The sequence below is a fragment of the Acipenser ruthenus genome, chromosome 5, assembly GCF_902713425.1.
Source record: "Acipenser ruthenus chromosome 5, fAciRut3.2 maternal haplotype, whole genome shotgun sequence".
NCBI lineage: Eukaryota > Metazoa > Chordata > Actinopteri > Acipenseriformes > Acipenseridae > Acipenser > Acipenser ruthenus.
The window spans coordinates 31,306,513-31,322,411 of NC_081193.1; the positions used below are offsets into that span (position 1 = coordinate 31,306,513).

At 37.3% G+C, this 15,899-nt stretch overlaps 1 protein-coding gene and 1 long non-coding RNA gene across 3 annotated transcripts; one reads left to right on the top strand and one right to left on the bottom strand.

Annotated features, from left to right (window-relative positions):
- Positions 1 to 854: 854 nt before the first annotated feature.
- Positions 855 to 3,528, bottom strand: LOC131737114 (uncharacterized). The gene is made up of 2 exons (XR_009328687.1): positions 3,320 to 3,528; positions 855 to 2,194 (listed from the first exon to the last, which is right to left on the bottom strand). It is a non-coding gene; the product is annotated as an uncharacterized LOC131737114 (long non-coding RNA).
- Positions 3,529 to 6,530: 3,002 nt separating this feature from the next.
- On the top strand, positions 6,531 to 15,557 carry mpc1 (mitochondrial pyruvate carrier 1). 2 transcript variants are annotated; one of them, XM_059023980.1, is made up of 4 exons: positions 6,531 to 6,740; positions 11,618 to 11,714; positions 14,431 to 14,563; positions 15,074 to 15,557. In XM_059023980.1, exons 1-4 carry the CDS (start codon positions 6,666 to 6,668, stop codon positions 15,099 to 15,101), a joined length of 333 nt encoding a protein of 110 aa, XP_058879963.1. In that variant the 5' UTR covers positions 6,531 to 6,665; the 3' UTR covers positions 15,102 to 15,557. The 2 variants fall into 2 exon arrangements, with proteins under 2 accessions (XP_058879963.1, XP_058879962.1); XM_059023979.1 differs by lacking the exon at positions 6,531 to 6,740 and adding an exon at positions 9,973 to 11,171.
- Positions 15,558 to 15,899: the final 342 nt, after the last annotated feature.

Here is a 15,899-nt window from a genome sequence, read left to right on the forward strand (position 1 = left end):
ACCAGATTTGTAATTTGCGACTAAAAGGGTGGTTCAAAGGTTTGATTTAATCATAGCCTTGGTTGGGCAGATACAAATGAACATTTTTGTGTTTCAGGCGGATTTGGTTGCAACTGTGAATCTGTGGAACAGTCATCGGATAAGACCATCGAAAAACCACAATGTACCAAGTGGACAACCAGTCATAATGTACACATGTAAAGAACTGTACTCAAGACTATTTATGCAGTGTTACAGATGATGAGGTAAATGCTTGTTTGGAGGAGTGTACCCCTAAAGGACCCTTCACCTGCGATGAGACAGTATTTCAATTGTGTTCTTTCTAATGCCACATTGTGCATTAGAAGCAGCTCTGTTGTATCAGTTTCTTCAGGACAACATTATTGAGGGATGATCTTGAATGTAGCCTATTTTCCTAATTAATGCCCATGCCTTGAACGTCATTATAAACTACGCAAAATGTCAGTGATCTGAAAAATATATGGTTTTATGCTATTTATGTGAGTTTTTGTTGACTGTGTTTATAATGTAATATTGAGTCTGATGAAAATGTATATTTTTTAGTAATATTGAATAAACCCTCTAAGTTTTAAGTGTCAGTGATTTAGGAAATGTAAATTGTTAGGTTATTTTAGGGAGTCTGTTTTAATTAACATGTGTAAAATATAAAAGTAAATCCGAATTAATTAAAAACTAACAGTGTCCTTGTCCGTGAGGGTAACAATTGTGGTTCACAAATTTGTATACTTTTATTATAAATTAGCACAGACTAATTATTATAAATGAACAGATTAAGTTTATTGATCAGATTGTTTTCTACGTCATAATCAACTGTATTAGCATAAACAACACAATTACGAGTTACAAAACATTTTACCTTGTAAATTTGTGACAATCATAATAGTAAAAGATTGACTTAAGCATCAAAAATGTTGAAAAGTTTTTTTCTGAACAGCAAATGTTTTGAACAGTGTTTAATCAATAAAATTGGAAATGTATTTGTTATCTGTACATCACTTTGTTGTGTGTTTTATGTAAATAATTGCATTCAAAACAAACTAAAATCCATTAAACAATAATATTTTTAATTACCTATTGTAACAGCTATCTGAGGTTTTATTTTTCAAATTATTATAGTTCTTATATATTTTTAGGCAGTAATAAACAAAATAATTACTTTCGATGAATTATTAGATGTTCAGTTGTACGACCAATGCATTACATGTCAGTGCTAAATGGAAAATACTAACTCGCCTACCCTGTACAGAATATGTAAAATAAATTAAAGAAAACCCCCAAACTGTCAGCTTGCTACTGATAAACTATAAAGGATACCAAAGGCAGTGGACACATTGCAAAATATAATTTACGGTGTCAGTAGGACCATTGACAGGCCCCTTTGCTAACAGCCTGTAATTAAACGTATTGTGAAACACATGTAAACATTTTTTTTCCAAACACATTCCGAATGGACCTACATGTTTAACAAGAATCAATTTTAAACACTTTAAACGAAAATCGTAAATCGAAAAATATGGTCATGTTACCATTATGTTAAACAGTGACAACTTTCATGCTTCCATAAGTAATGTAAAATCTCTATTAAACATAAACTTAAAGAAATGATGAAGGACACCATAATTTTCGGCGGAACAACATCTGGTTTCATAAATGGCAATATAAAATATTATTTCTCTCTCGCTATGTTCTAAACATAATTTCTCAAACATTCCTTCACAATTAAACTGAATCCAACTCGTCGAGTAGGTTTTCGGTCTGCTTTACCCGTACCTTTGTTTTCAAATCGTTCATCTGTATTGGTAGATGATTCGTTTTCTGAATCTTTGTTCTCATTTCTGGCTAGTTTTGCTCTTTAAAAAAACAAAGTCAAAAAACGCTAGAGCCTGATTGCATGAATTTGCAGCATCCTTGCCCACAAGATTCAAAGAATGTCCAAAGCAAGGCACATACTTCGCGAGTTCATTCAGGTTACCTATTCTAGCCTACATGCCCTTGTAGCAACAAGACATGTTACTCGCAATGTCATAGCTTTGGCCACGGCAATCCTGTATGTCGAGCCCAACTCCTTGAAGAAATGTCAGAAATGCATTTATCATCTCTTCTCCCTTGTGTCCTGTTGACTCAAGAAAAGCTCCACAGGCTGATTTCCTTCGAGGTATCGTGGTGGCAGCCTCTGTAGTAACAGACACACATTATCATTAGGCCCTGCCGCCTCCCCACATGCTACATTGTATCTTGGCAAAACAGTGCTATTTAATATATTCTATATTTAATACAAAACTGCTGAACCCATTCTGATGCAACCCCTATTAACTCAATACCTTAAAGGGATAGTACTGCATTTGGCTGATATATTTATATATAAACCACTCCATTTTAACCACTCAGTTACACAAACAACAAAAGGAAAGAAGATTGGAAGTCAATGAGTGTATGAGCTGCTTTTTCACATAATAGATCTCTTGCGTTATCACAAGATTATGTTACACAAACACAACCCTAGATTGGAAGGGGCAGCTGCCCATTTTGCCCTGTGGATAAAACAGCACAGGTTCATGTATAGCTGGATAGGGGTTGGGTTGCTTTGGTGTCAATAAAAATTAAAACATAACACTGTGACAGGCACCGTACTTATACCACACTTTATTATCCTTCGCATGAATTGGCTTTACATTACAGAGTCTCTGACGAGCAGACAACACAAACACAAACATAAAACACATCATTTAAGACCTGTCACAATACATTAAAACACACACCAATGTCATCATTATAAGATCAGAGCTTGTAAAATGTAGGGCTTGTGTTTCATAAATAGTGGAAATACTATCGAAAGCCACTATGAAAATTTTGCTAGCAATTTTAACAATTTTATTTAGCTTATTTTTATTTTGAACAGAAAGTAGCCTGAAGAACAGAATTTTCTTATGTAGATCATCCAGTAAATTAACAATATACCCACTTACAGTATTTAGGCCTATACATGCAAAGGGATTAGTGTAGGCTATGCAAAACACTAATATTGCAACAGTAAATCATATTATATTTTTACTACAATACAAAAAGATGTATATCAAAATATTAACATATTTTGTTCTTCTCAAAAAAAACTGAAAGTGTTCTGAAAAGACAGCTCTGTCATGGCAGTTGGATCACGGTCCTGCTATAGCCAATTGTCTTTGATTTCTAAAAATAATTATTCATTTCAGTATTAAATTTGTATTTAATAAAAGCGTATCTTAAGAAAACATTTTTAGCAATTTGCAGCTGCAATTATTTACACTGCGTGTATACTTACAGGCTCTTAATGTGTTGTCCGATGAAAAAGATCTGCTTTAGGGCATATGTGTTGTACACAACTGCTGATAACTTGCGAGTATTGCATAGTCATAGGGCAGCAGTGTGGAGTAGTGGTTAAGGCTCTGGACTCTTGACCGGAGGGTCGTGGGTTCACTCCCAGGTGGGGGACACTGCTGCTGTACCCTTGAGCAAGATACTTTGCCTAGATTGTTCTAGTAAAAACCCAACTGTATAAATGGGTAATTGTATGTAAAAATAATGTGATATCTTGTAACAATTGTAAGTCGCCCTGGATAAGGGAGTCGGCTAAGAAATAAATAATAATAATAATAGTTTAGGCCTCCACATTGATGTTTCCATATTTACATACATTCCAATAGTCCCTATATGGTCGGGACTGTCTCGATTTTCTAGCAAATGTCCCGCATCCCAATGCATAGGAAGAAAGTCCTGATATTTACACATAGAAAAAAATTCATTTATTCTGCACAGCTGAGTTAGTGAAAACCACACGCAGTGATATTTGTGTGGCTGACACTTCTGTTGATCATTAACATACCAGTATACAAAGGCAAGAATGCTTCATTGTGTCTATGTTTACTGCCATGCTGGTTGTGTGGTGCTGAGTTTAGGGGATATGTCTATTATTAAATGATGAAGTGTTTTTTGCGTATGACCCCTCCCATGTGTATGATGCCTATGTTGCATTTTCCATAGACTGTCTTAAGTGGTGACCTCAGCTAGAAAGCTTGGTGTGGCTTTAAAGGTACTAAGAACTGTTAGTTGCAAAATGTTTACCTGTGTGCTGAGGTTCTTCCAATACAGTCTATTGAGAATCTGATTATGCACTCTGCAGAAATTTCTTAGCAATGTCTGTTTTTAATTAACAAATAAAAACACTGTAGATATTCATAATTGCTTTGCATAGGCTCGGCATGCCAAATATTTATAAATAAATAAATTAATTAAAAAAAAGTTTATTTGTGTTTTATCTTTTATCACTGCAAATATACTGTACATACATGGTTGGGATACTTTATTACTTGTTCCCAACATACAGCTTTCAGTGTCTAACTATGAAATCTCTGTGCCAAGTGTAATAATAGTCAGCCCAGTCAAGGGATTGGTATTGCTTTTGTGACGGAAATATGATAGGAAAGAGAATCCCTAACATGTATTCTTTAAGACTTTATTATTATTATTTATTTCTTAGCAGACGCCCTTATCCAGGGCGACTTACAATTGTTACAAGATATCACATTATTTTTTACATACAATTACCCATTTATACAGTTGGGTTTTTACTGGAGCAATCTAGGTAAAGTACCTTGCTCAAGGGTACAGCAGCAGTGTCCCCCACTGGGGATTGAACCCACGACCCTCCGGTCAAGAGTCCAGAGCCCTAACCACTACTCCACACTTTAAACTGCATCTTCCTGCTGCAAGTCAGTTTCACTCCCAATGGGCAATTTATACAGATGTTGATGTATTATTATTATTTTGTTTATTTAGCAGACGCCTTTATCCAAGGTAACTTACAGAGACTAGGGTGTGTGAACTATGCATCAGCTGCAGAGTCACTTACAATTACGTCTCACCTGAAAGACGGAGCACAAGGAGGTTAAGTGACTTGCTCAGGGTCACACAATGAGTCAGTGGCTGAGGTGGGATTTTAACAGGCAAGCTAGCATTCCTTCAAGCTACAGTAGCTTTTTGTTTACAAATGTGACAGTAAAATACATTCAAGACCTCTGCATGGTGCTTATGCAATTAGGAGAAATATTTTATCCAGTGAAATTTGCATAAATCAATATAACTGGGCCCTTTTTGACGATATCTATATTTATAGGTATGATTCTTTTTTTCCCCCAGGTTTCTCTAATATATATATAATATTAGGATATCTAGATTTGGTCAGAAAAATATAATGTCATTCCAACATTTGCCAAAGCTGTGGCAACTTTTGATTTGCCAAAATTGCAGCTTTATGTGGAAATATAGTAGTTTTGTAATGTTAAGATGTTTAGCCTGATCTTTCATTTAAAAAAAAAAAAAACACAATGAGGTGAATGCTACAAATTAGTTGACATGGAAAACATACTATACATACTATACCGTACAGAACAAACAGTAACAAAGGTTAACAAACAAACTTATTAACCCAAGTAAATAACAATGGGGTAAATGTTTACAAACTATGACAGAACACACACAGATTATTATTATTATTTGTTTATTTATCAGACGCCTTTATCCAAGGCAACTTACAGAGACTAGGGTGTGTGAACTATGCATCAGCTGCAGAGTCACTTACAACTACGTCTCACCCGAAAGACGGAGCACAAGGAGGTTAAGTGACTTACTTAGGGTCACACAATGACTCAGTGGCTGAGGTGGGATTTGAAATGGTGACCTTCTGGTTACAAGCCCCTTTCTTTAACCACTGGACCACACAGCCTCCTCCCAGATAAACAGTATGTTTGTGTGTGTGTATATATAAAGAGAGAGAGAGAGAGAGAGAGGGAGAGTTGAAAGGAGGTATAACAGGAGTGTACAACAATTAAAAGGTTTTTTTTTGGGGGGGGGATGTACACGAAAGGTTTACATGCTTAAAAAGGTATGTATTACAGGACCTTTTGGACACAAGCCATTCTTCAGTTGTGTTGAAAGAAAAGTAAACAAATTGCATTAAACTTGATTTCCATCAATTCCATCCTTTTCTTGTATTCAAACCTAAACTCAAATAAAGTAATACAAAAAAATACTACTTCAATGAAAGAGGGTTTAGTACTCCTATAGTTTGCTTACTAAAATGCAACCTTTATTTAAACAATATCTACTTTCGACAGTAGAAGTCTGAAATAGTGTAAGAATGTGTTTGGGATTGTTCTTGTGTCTTTTGTGTCATTCGCCTCAGCGACAAGCTGCTGTTGCTATTCTATCAAATTGGGTTGGCTCCCCGTTCATCCATGCTTGAAAATAACAAGTTGAAAATAAATGTCCTACTCTGTCCTTGAATAGATACAATTATATTGGCTCAATCCAGACCAATCAACGCTTCAACTGTGAACCAACCCCTCCATCCTTTTTTTTTGGAACGCTGGTTACAACATCCGGGGAACAACAGGCAAACACCGAATTATTTTACGGCATTTCAACAGCCAACCGGTATTTGGATTCTGTTTGATTGACAGGTCTGGTCGGCAGACTCATTCCGGCTGTTGTAAAGCGATGTGTAGATGTCGTAATTTGCAAGGTTGTAAAAAGCTGTGACCGTGGAGCTGATCGCCTACTTTTGATCGTTTGTTTATAATTTTGGTGAAGAAAAACAACAAATCGGAATCATGGCTGGAGTGTTGGCCCGCAAAGCTATAGATCACCTTAAAAGCAAGGACTTCCGGGATTATTTGATGAGGTATGTTGTGAAATATAAAATTGTGTTTAAATAATGCTTTCGCCGCGTCCTTCCGCAGGACAGTGGTATTCATAGCAGATTCACCGCTGTCAACCGCCCTGTGTCTGTCGGTGATAATACCGATTTCACTACTGATTCGTGTTGTGATTGGGTTCAGTAATACAGTGTGTCTTCCAGGCGAAATTAATTTGCTATTGTTTTTTTTCTCCGGTTTCCCTGCAATAACCTTGCCCACTCCGCTCAGTACCACACAAGTACACTTACCTCAGTACCACCCCAGGCAGCAGCCGTGGTGCACAATTATCATCCAGTGTTTTGAAGGGCAAGACTGAACAGGTAGTACACCGTAAATACAGTTGATCTGTAATCTAAAGTTATTGTATTTCTTGCTCTTATTGTATTACTTGTATTGTAACGCTTGAAATGTTTTTGCTTACGATTGTAAGTCGCCCTGGATAAGGGCGTCTGCTAAGAAATAATAATAATAATAATAATAATAATAATAATAATAATAATAATAATAATAATAATAATAATATACAGTTTGTCAAGTCAGTTTTCAAATTTTAGTAATCACAATTTTAAAATCCACCAAAGCTGTTAAAACACACGTTCACACATAATGTTGTCACAAGAGAGGAGGCATTTTCGGCGAAAATTTGTATTTTGTGTTTTTATGTCTGTAAAGTTATATAATTTTTATAATGTAAATGTCTGTTCAATTTGAAACATTCTTCCCATTAAATACGTAGTACATGCCACAGTAGCAGTTGTAATCTACACAGTATGTGGCAATGCATGTTATACCCTGCAGTTTATCGGTCTTAAAATTCATTTAAACCCATAACGAGCGCCTGTATGGCACCCAGGTTTTAAATAGGGAGGCCGCTTGTGAACCTGCAACAGACCAAATAAACCGTCCTATTTAATAATAATAATAATAATAATAATAATAATAACAAAAAATGTGTTTAACTTCTTGGACATCTCTAATAGCAGTCTTAGTTCTAGTCAACGTTGCACAGAGGGGAGAAACTAATCATAGAATCTACAGTGGGTCTAGATCAATGGCTCAACAATTGCGCCTCAACCCTTTTTTTTTACAATCTTTATAAACCTGTGAAGAATAAGCATACTTTATATTTTCCATTTCATGAAACTACATATACCTACTATAAACGAGAGTGTAACTTATAACACAAACATAGTCGACATGCAAATGTAAACATTATCAGTCTGCACACAAGAACTGAAAACTTAAGTTCAAATGCACCAATTGTGATTGCCCTTAATATTCCAAAACTAGTGTTGTTTGTTTGTTCAATATATGCATTAACAGTAGAACAGTGTTCAGCGGTATATCGAGACCTACAGTATATCATGATACCAAAATCCTATTATACCTAATATCGGGGTAAAATAAAAAATATCAAAGTATCGCAGGTTTTTTTTTTTTTTTAATGGTGTTTTGTTTTTAATTTAATTTTATTGTTTGCGCTTTAAAAACAAAACGCTAATTGTGTGCTTTAAAAACAATATGAATTAACTTACTCATTTCTGCTTAGCGGAAGTGACCAACTACCCTGCGCATTCTGGGAACATTTAATTACTCAGTCATGGCGAATGCCAGAGAGAAGCTTGATGTGGAACTATTCTGGATTTCAGCCAGATGACAACAGCAATCTGGTTGAAGGCAGACAGCCAACATGTTTAAAGTATTTTAAAGAATTGAAAAACAAAGGAGGAAATGCCATCAATTTATCAAAACATCATCATCATTATTATTATTATTATTATTATTATTATTATTATTATTATTATTATTATTATTATTTATTTCTTAGCAAACGCCCTTATCCAGGGCGACTTACAATTGTTACAAAATATCACATTATACATTATTTCACATTATACAGATATCACATTATTTTACATACAATTACCCATTTATACAGTTGGGTTTTTACTGGAGCAATCTAGGTAAAGTACCTTGCTCAAGGGTACAACAGCAGTGTCCCCCTGTCAGACTGGTAGTAGTCAGACTGGTTGTCTTTTGTCTAATTTACTTTCTGTGCAAGATTTTTAACAACCAAATGAGGGCCGAATGGCCTCCTCTCGCTAGAAAAATGTCTTATATTCTTATTTAAGGTGCACTGGGGCGTTGTTTTGAAGGAGACATTTGGCTTGAATACGTTTAAACAGAATTCTGTTCTAATAGCACGTAAGAGAGAGGCACATTAGTGGCCCCTTTGTTTTAGAAATATAGCATTAAATATAATGCTTAACTTCAGTATTGAATTGTGTATGTTAATGTTTTTAATAAAGCAGTTATTTGCCAGAAATATATATTTGTTTAATCAGCTGAACTGCATTTATTAAATTGTGTGGAAGTAGTAATTTTCAAAATATCTAACACTAAATAAAAATTAATAATAATAATAATAATAATAATAATAATAATAATAATAATAATAATGTTTTACAGTGTACATGAATCAATCAGGCTAGTCTAGTTTAGCATTATACTCTGTTTACTTGTTTTACTTTTCTAAAAGATTAACAGTATAGATTCATGGAGGTGTGGTGTTGTATGACTTTAAGAACATAAGAAATGTTATACAAACAAGAGGAGGTCCAACAGTACTCAATGTTAGTAAATGAAGCAATAGTACAGTAACTGTATGAATACACTTCTAGACAAATGACCAAGCTAGGAATCAAATCTGGTTACTGTATTTGAGATTGTAGTGTAAACTGTAGTGAAATATAACTGGGTGAGGGGTGACTGGGTTTGTTAACTGGACCAATGAACCACATAGTGTCTACGTGTATTATGTAGCACAACTGAAGTTAAATATTCAACTAGAAAAACTATTGCTTTGTTATTGCGTTATCCGTTTTTCTCCCTCCTGATTCTTGCTGGTGGGCAGGTTGGTCTGGGTTTTGGTGTAGGTGGTCCCCTCTCCTCCTCCTATGGCCATGGTGTTCCTGGGCCTTCTGTCAGGGGTGCCTGTTTAACCCCTGCCTTGTGACCCCTTGGCTTCTGTAAAGGGGTGCCTGTTTAACCCCCTTTCTACTCTCTATGCCCGACTGACTTTTCCCCGCTCAGGATTTTCTAGCTTCAACGCTGGCAGTGGCATGTGGCCCCCTGACAGTGGCACCGCTGCCAGTGGTGCAGGGCACTCTGGTGAGGGCGGTAGTGCTGGGCACTCTGGCAGTGGTGATGCTGGGCACTCCGGCAGTGGGGATGCTGGGCACTGTCCTGTGGTGTTGGAGACAGCAGGGCCTCCCTGTAGCGCTGGAGACAGCGGGGCCACTTCTTCTGGCACTGGAGATGGCTCCCATGCTCGTCTTCAGGAATGGCTACAACTCCCTTTCTTCGGTACTCGGGCAGGCAGCTGTTCCTCTTCCTCTTGGAGGGGGCAGCAGGCCACAGAGTGTCCAAACTCCCCGCTGACGAGGCACCAGCCTTGGTCCTCGAAGAAGGTGTCCAGGCTGCCATCCCCCAGCATGGGGAAGGGGGGTTCGTCTTAGGCGTTTGCGAGGCCGGCTTTTGGAGAGCCTTCAGGCTGAGCCGTTCCTTAGCCGACTATACCTCATCTCGATAGAAGGTCTCCATGAACGGGGTGTTCGTATTAGCACACCTCAAAGCAGTGCCCAACCTCTTCAGCCTCGATCCGGCATTGTTCTTTGTGCCAGAACTCTATTATCTTCTTTAAACACCAATTGTGGCAGGATAGTGTCACGTCCCGAGCTGTTACCAGTAGGAAGAGAAACTCAGAGACCAGAAGTTGCAGTGAAGCTCTGTTGCACACATTTAATTCACAAAACAACAAACAAAACACAGGAACAAAAAACAAGCACAAGGGCCAAAAGAAAGATTCAAACAAAACAATACAATGTAATGTAATATTAGGTAGGCAGGGCATTCACCTTCACTACAGTTTCAAACACAACAAAACACAGGTCCAAACTCACTAAACACCCTCCCCCAGACAGGATTATACATGTGGACACTCCCCAGTTAGCACCAATTACCTAACTGGGGAATGGGCACATCAGTGATTGCTGGCAGGGACAGATTTAACCCAATCCCTGCCAACCTTCCATTCCCAGACACACACTATTTACAGCAGCATAGCTTCTACCCTGCCACATGCACATGACTGATTCTCTGCTAATCCACGAAAATGTGGTGCCAGCATTATGTGCTGTCAAACATCGAGTCATAGAATAGACTCTTAACAATTTCGACTGAACTAAAGAAAAGAGAGGCCTTTTTTCTACACTTTTTTACAGTGGTACTGGGCTGGTCATTTTAGGCTTGCCTATATTTGTGTGTGTAATTGTAACAAACTAACATTTTTTTCATTTCCTTTCTAAATTGGTGGTAACATCGAAATGATGATCTCTGACAACCTTCAACAACAGCACAGTAAGGACATTATTTATATTTACCTAAAGTAATTACAGGCCTTCTACATCAAGGACAAAACACACAATGGTGGTGCACATAAGGTATTATAATGACACACTTACAAAGTTACTTGAACGTTTTACTTATCAGGTTAGCTGTGCAAACCCCTAGTCTTTTCACTTAGTGTGGAAACTCATTAAAAAAAATCAAATAGATTATAAAAGGATGGTATAGAATCTAAACATTGTAATACTGTAGTGATATTAATTTGTTAATATTTTAACCATCAAGTTCAAGCAGTCTTATATATAATATTTTATAATACAAAAAAGATACTGCATGAAGAAAATGTACTTCCATTTTTTCAAATTAAAGTGAGGTAAATGTGTTGGGTAAGGGATGGGGTAAAATATATTATAATATTTGTTTGTTTGAACTCAATTTACTGTTTTTACCAATTCCAGCATTTCTGGGGTCCTGTTGCTAACTGGGGACTTCCCATTGCTGCCATAAATGATATGAAGAAAAGCCCAGAGATCATCAGTGGAAGAATGACCTTTGGTGAGTAGCATTTCACCACTGGCCCATCCTTCCACCATGTATACAACAAAATAAATAAATCTAGTCTTGTGCTGATAATGTTTAGGCAATGTTCAAAGTTCTAACTCTGTTAAGTACTGTGCCGAATCCTGTAGCAGCACTCCAGATAAGGTTTTGGGTCTGGGAGTAACTTAACACAGAGAGTCAAATCTATTTTCAGGGGATAAAATGCAACATTACCTTGAAGTCATGAGTAATCTCGATAAATACTGTACAGTCTCCACATCGGGCATTACTATTACCTCAACTATGTCTCGGGCCCCATTACACGAACGGTCGTATAATGCCGGGTAATGCCCTCTGTGTTGGGTCTTAGTGGTTACATGCACAGTGCTTCCTCGCTATAAGGCTCTCGGTTATAACGCACCTCGGATATAACGCTCTGTGGCAAAGTGGTGAGTGGATACAGGTGAGTGCAGTGCAGGTACAAATCACACAGACATTTACAAACAGGTGCAAGGGTGTTTATTGATAAATTACTACAATGCCTAGAGCCTTATGGCAAACACCTGTAAATAATAATGCTGGAAGTGATTACAGCGGCAAATCCCAATCTTTCCTAATGTATTTACTTTTTTGCTGCGAGAGGAGCTGCGGCTTTCTCCGGGAGACAAGGCTCTTCAGCTTTGCTTGAGCCCCGGTCCGGCAGCTGAACCTGGGGCGAGCCCATTCCCTCTTCCCCTCGCCCAACCCGCTCTCCTTCTCACACTTGGTTTGCTTGTCTGTCGCTTCAAACTGAATTCCCTGCTGCCGTTTAGCCAGGCTACTTATAGTTTAAAAACTGCTAATTTAACCCTTTGCAGTCCATTTATTAATTGCGCGTCAGACACGTCAGGTCTAATTAATTTTCACACGCACAGTTAATTTTAGACGTGCTGTTTAAAAGTATTTTTTTCCACAGTCAAATGGGTTTAACCCTTTGCGGTCCATTGTCAGACTGGGTCCGACATTGCAATTATTCCTCACAGGTCCTTTGTCGGACTGGGTCCGACATCATTATAGCAACGCAATAAACGGGTGTTTAGTCGTTTTTTCTCCGGAAAAAGCCGAGAAAACCATTCAATTGCCGAGTGGTAGCGACAGGAGCCGAGACAAGTCGGGGGAAAAAAAAAAAAAAAAAAAAAAAAAAAGGCGTATTTCATGAATAGTCATACATGGTATCAGGTATCAGATAATGGGCATCCATAATAAACAAGCTGGCTAAGTGCGTCAGCGCACTGAGACTATCATGGACATTTGCAGAGCTTTTTTCAGATGTTATAGTAATAAAATAATGACTTGGATCGCATTATTGAGGAGTTTGGTGATAAAACGAGTGATCTGGAGATGATCGATCGGTATGTACGACTATTATTATTATTATTATTTATTTCTTACACAGCTGAACGCTATAGCAAACAAAAGGGTGGGGCGGGGCTGGAGATGCCTAGTGTGTGCTTTGTTGATATGCAGGGCCATTTAAACCCGTTTGACTGTGAAAAAAAATACTTTTAAACAGCGCGTATAAAATTAACTGCGCGTGTGAAAATTAATTAGACCTGGCGTGCCTGACGCGCGATTAATAAATGGACCGCAAAGGGTTAAATGGCCCTGCATATCAACAAAGCACTCACTAGGCATCTCCAGCCCCGCCCCACCCTTTCGTTCGCTATCGGTTTCACTTATGTAAGAAATAAATAATAATAAAAATAATAGTCGTACATACCGATCAATCTTCTCCTGATCACTCGTTTTATCACCAAACTCCAATAATGCCATCCAAGTCATTATTTTATTACTATAACATCTCTGCAAATGTCCGTGTTCTCTGTGCGTTGATTCACAGGCAGCCAGCTTGTTTACTGACCACCCCGTTATCTGATACCATGGCCATGTATGACTATTCATGAGATACGCCTTTTATTTATTTATTTTTTTTTCGACTTGTCTCGGCTCCTGTCGCTCCCATTCGGCAATTGAATGGTTTTCTCGGCTTTTTCCGGGGAAAAAACGACTAGAACCCGTTTTTTGCGTTGCTATAATGATGTCGGACCCAGTCCGACAAAGGACCTGAGAGGAATAATTGCAATGTCGGACCCAGTCCGACAATGGACCGCAAAGGGTTAAAATGATCCACGAGTGGAAATGTTAACTTTTTTTTTGTAAAAAATATAGCGTTGATTATAGTTCTTTATGCATGGTTAATTCACGGAAAGTTACAGTTTTGCTTCACTATATGTGCATTATAGAGAGGGAGTTATTTTATTTTGTATTTTAGTCAGATATGTGTTGTGTCCCGCGGCGCCCCCTCCCTGTTGACAACGCTCATATTGTGTGTCCCCCGAGACCTGTGTTATAGCAAGAGAGCACTGTGTGTGTGTGTGTGTGTGTGTGTGTGTGTGTGTGTGTATACTGTATAGGCTCTTTGAGCTAATTATATATATATAAGCTTATACTTCCTGGAATCTTATCACTTTCAGTTGTTGTCCTCCGGTCTGGTTGTAATTAGGACATATGACTTGCATCATAGTACAATTCCTTTAATGTATAGTAATGAATAATCAGTATATCCCCCAAAAATAATCCCATCACAATGAAAGGGTGGGCAGTGATAAGGTTGCTTATAATATGTGCAAGTGATGCGATATGATATGGTGTTGGTTTATTTTAATGAATACTTTTTGTTTTGATTTTACAGCTTTGTGTTGTTACTCGCTTCTATTTATGAGGTTTGCCTATAAAGTACAGCCAAGGAATTGGCTTCTTTTTGCCTGCCACATAACTAATGAAGCTACGCAGCTCGTCCAGGGTGGAAGGCTTATTAAATACAGGTTAGTTGTTTGGTTTTTTGTGTCTTGAGTGTATCAGAATGCAGGCTGTGGTTTTATTTCTACATTTCTTCTGCATGCATAGTGTAAAGCTATACCTGTAGCAGTAAAAGGTATCTAAACTGGAAGTATCTGAAATTGCTGGTAACAGCCTTGGAATGATCCACCCGTTTACAAGCTAAAAATGTTGTGCGAGACATACAGAGTTATATCATTTCTGTTTGAACAATGTAAAGTTCTGATATTGTCAGGACTGTTAACACCACTTTGACAGCTTCGTAACATTGCAAAATGAATTAAGCATACTCAAACTCAAAATCTGTGGGGTTGCTCGTAGGTTTTGGAACTAAACAAGCTGAGGAAAGCAGAGAATTCTTAAGGGGAAAGATGTGTGAGGTTGAAATTACTCAAAAGGGGGACGTGGGTATTTTTCAGGTTTGTCTGTGCTTACCACTGTAGCCAGGTTTATTACTTCAAAATAGTTGAAACAAACTTTTCTTTTGTCTTTAACAGACTGGAAAAGAAGGCGGCCTCTCAATAATAGGGAACCAGAAGACTTCCAAAGGAGCAGCCAGACCAAATTTCCATCGCCCAAAGCAAAAATAAAATCAAGCCTTCTGATTTAAAAATCGTCTCGCACAAAGTGGCCAGCATGAAGGAAAACACAGCCTTTCACTCACTTATTTCTATTTTTTTATTTTATAGAAAAGTAGCATTGAAGTTTCAATAGGCTGATGGCATAGAAACATATTGTGATGCTGATTTGAATTTATTTTGTGTACCTGGTTCTATTGTGTGTTAATCATAGAGCTGTTCATAACGTGTTTAAGATATGTTAATAGAACTGACCCATTCTGTTAATAGGTGATAGAGTTGTGATTTCCAAGTGGCTAACTGCATTGTCAACAGGGTTTATTTTTAAATATTTGATCAATTAAATGGTTGAAGATGAAGTCTGAATTTATTGTAAAAAAAAAATAAAAAGAAAGAAAGGGCATTCTTGTGATGTTTTGACATTTATCTTTTATAACATATTTTTATTATTTTTATTTTTTTATTTTTTTAAATAGCAATAACGTTCCTGTTTAAGGGCATTGTAGTTAGTTAGAAGCAGCACTGAGGTGTTATAGTTGGCAAAAATCACATCAATGGAACATGGCCGGAAACAAGGATGCCATTATTAACGTCAACTTATTTCTATTTCAAGTATTAATACAGCTGTCAAAACAAGTTCTTTATTATGCCACATTTTTATATCTATCTATCTATCTATCTATCTATCTATCTATCTATCTATCTATCTATCTATCTATCTATCTATCTATCTATCTCTATATCT

Coding starts and splice junctions, on each gene's coding strand:
- mpc1 (XM_059023980.1), top strand. CDS start 6,666: ATGGCTGGAGTGTTGGCCCGCAAAGCTATAGATCACCTTAAAAGCAAG. Junction 6,741..11,617: donor GGGATTATTTGATGAGGTAT/GTTGTGAAATAT, acceptor TACCAATTCCAG/CATTTCTGGGGTCCTGTTGC. Junction 11,715..14,430: donor CAGTGGAAGAATGACCTTTG/GTGAGTAGCATT, acceptor TTGATTTTACAG/CTTTGTGTTGTTACTCGCTT.